Raw genomic sequence first — 1677 nt, forward strand, 5'->3', positions numbered from 1 at the left:
CACGAGCGGCCTGGTGCAGATAGCGCAGTCGGGTCTGTATCTGTGCCCGACGACCGAGCTCTGCGGGCTCTACTCGGCCGAGGCGACGCCGCTACCGTACCTGCCGTCGCAGTCGCCGCTCAACTTTACGAATGGGACAGCGACCTTCTTCACGCGCAACGTGACGCTGCCTGTTGGCGACTATGCGGCGTTCGTGCTCACAACGCTGCAAGGACTCCAGCTGCCCAACACGTCTGTGCGTGTCGACCTCGTGAGCTACACGCTGGTTCGCGTTCCCGCGCCAGTCGAACCGCCGCTGCTCTCGACAACGGAGTACGTGTACATTGGCGTCGGGGCCACTCTCGCCGTGCTCGCACTCGTCTTCTTGGCCGTCTGTCTTTGCCGTCGCCGCCGCCGCAAGCAGCACGCAGAACAGGTCATGGCGGCGTATGCCCGCGCAAACACCCGCGTCTCGAACCAACGACCAAGTCCCCGGCGCGTGCTGTCCCTGCGGCGGTCAGGTCGCATGAGTCCACGGCAAGTGCTTTCCCAGCGGCAGTCGGGGCGAAGTAGCAGTCACGGGTACCGCCACCACGGCTCGGTCATTCGCCTCGGGCACTCGCCGTACGTGCAAGCGCCGATCCCGCTTCCAACGACATCCTCCTCCTCGGTATCGTTGTTTTCAAACGAGATGGACTTGGTCAATTTCGCGCCCTCGCCATGGCATCACGGCCAGTCGGACATCATGTACAGTCGGCACTCGGACAGCGGCTCGTCGCCCGTCGACTCGACCGAAGGCTACTACACCGAGACTTCCTTCTCGTCGCCGTCACACGGTATCACCGCGTACCGTATTTAATGAACTTAACTCATCTAGTATACTCGTGTCCATCGTTTTTATATAGCCATGTTCGGTTGGCGCACATGTTGCCAACAATATAAGCTACGCCAAGGGACATCATTTATATATCCCTTGGCTGGGTTTGTGGAGAAAAGCAACAGACGTGACCGACGATTTCGATTGTACTATGCAGATGATCCACCGATCGGCGCAGTCATACTTGAATCGTTGTCACCGAGTCGGAGAGCGACCGCTTCGGCGGTGTCAGTCGAGCCTTCTCGACATCGTCGGCGTCGGAGGCCTTGGTGGGCGAGCTCAAAATCACGAGTGCCGTCCCCGCCAGCACGAGGAGGCCGCCACCGAGCGTGAGCAGGCCTACGGCGTATCCTCAGCGTCCCATTCCAAAAAACACTCCGATCAAGAGAGATGGTACCTGGGATCGCTTCGACCTGCGCGAGAATACCGATGACGGTCGCGATGATGGGTTCGAGGAGCATCACCATCGAGATCACGATCGGCTCGAAATAGTAGAGGCCGCGGACGTAGCCCATGGTGCCAATGAAATCGCAGACGAACACAATGTAGAGGGCGACTGGGAGGCGGTTTGCCGCCGGCGTCATCCAGCCGTAGAGACCGACCGTGGGGTCCATCGAGAGCTCGAGGGGTACGCCCATGCACACGAGGAGCGTGAGGAGGATGCCGGCGCCAATGAGGTCGAGGTAGTACATGAACACCATGAGGTCGACGTTGGGGCGGAGGCGCTCGGCCTGCGTGAGGTAGAGGACGCCGCCGATGGCGCCGAGGAAGGCCACGAAATCGCCTTCCATCGACGGCAGCGTGATCGGTGCGTTCGGATC

The 1677-nt window shown here is 60.7% G+C and overlaps 2 protein-coding genes across 2 annotated transcripts; one reads left to right on the plus strand and one right to left on the minus strand.

The window, feature by feature from the left end:
* Nucleotides 1-82: 82 nt before the first annotated feature.
* Nucleotides 83-838, plus strand: SPRG_10091 (hypothetical protein; the record flags this gene model as incomplete). The annotated part of the gene is made up of 1 exon (XM_012349240.1): nt 83-838. A coding segment is annotated over one exon (756 nt), but the record flags the coding sequence as incomplete, so codon positions are not given.
* A 181-nt stretch (nt 839-1019) lies between these two features.
* SPRG_10092 (hypothetical protein) lies at nt 1020-1670 on the minus strand. The gene is made up of 2 exons (XM_012349241.1): nt 1254-1670; nt 1020-1195 (listed from the first exon to the last, which is right to left on the minus strand). The coding sequence occupies exons 1-2, from the start codon at nt 1645-1647 to the stop codon at nt 1035-1037; spliced, it is 555 nt and encodes a 184-aa protein (XP_012204631.1). The 5' UTR covers nt 1648-1670; the 3' UTR covers nt 1020-1034.
* Nucleotides 1671-1677: the final 7 nt, after the last annotated feature.

This window comes from Saprolegnia parasitica (assembly GCF_000151545.1).
Source record: "Saprolegnia parasitica CBS 223.65 unplaced genomic scaffold supercont2.52, whole genome shotgun sequence".
Taxonomy (NCBI): domain Eukaryota; phylum Oomycota; class Saprolegniomycetes; order Saprolegniales; family Saprolegniaceae; genus Saprolegnia; species Saprolegnia parasitica.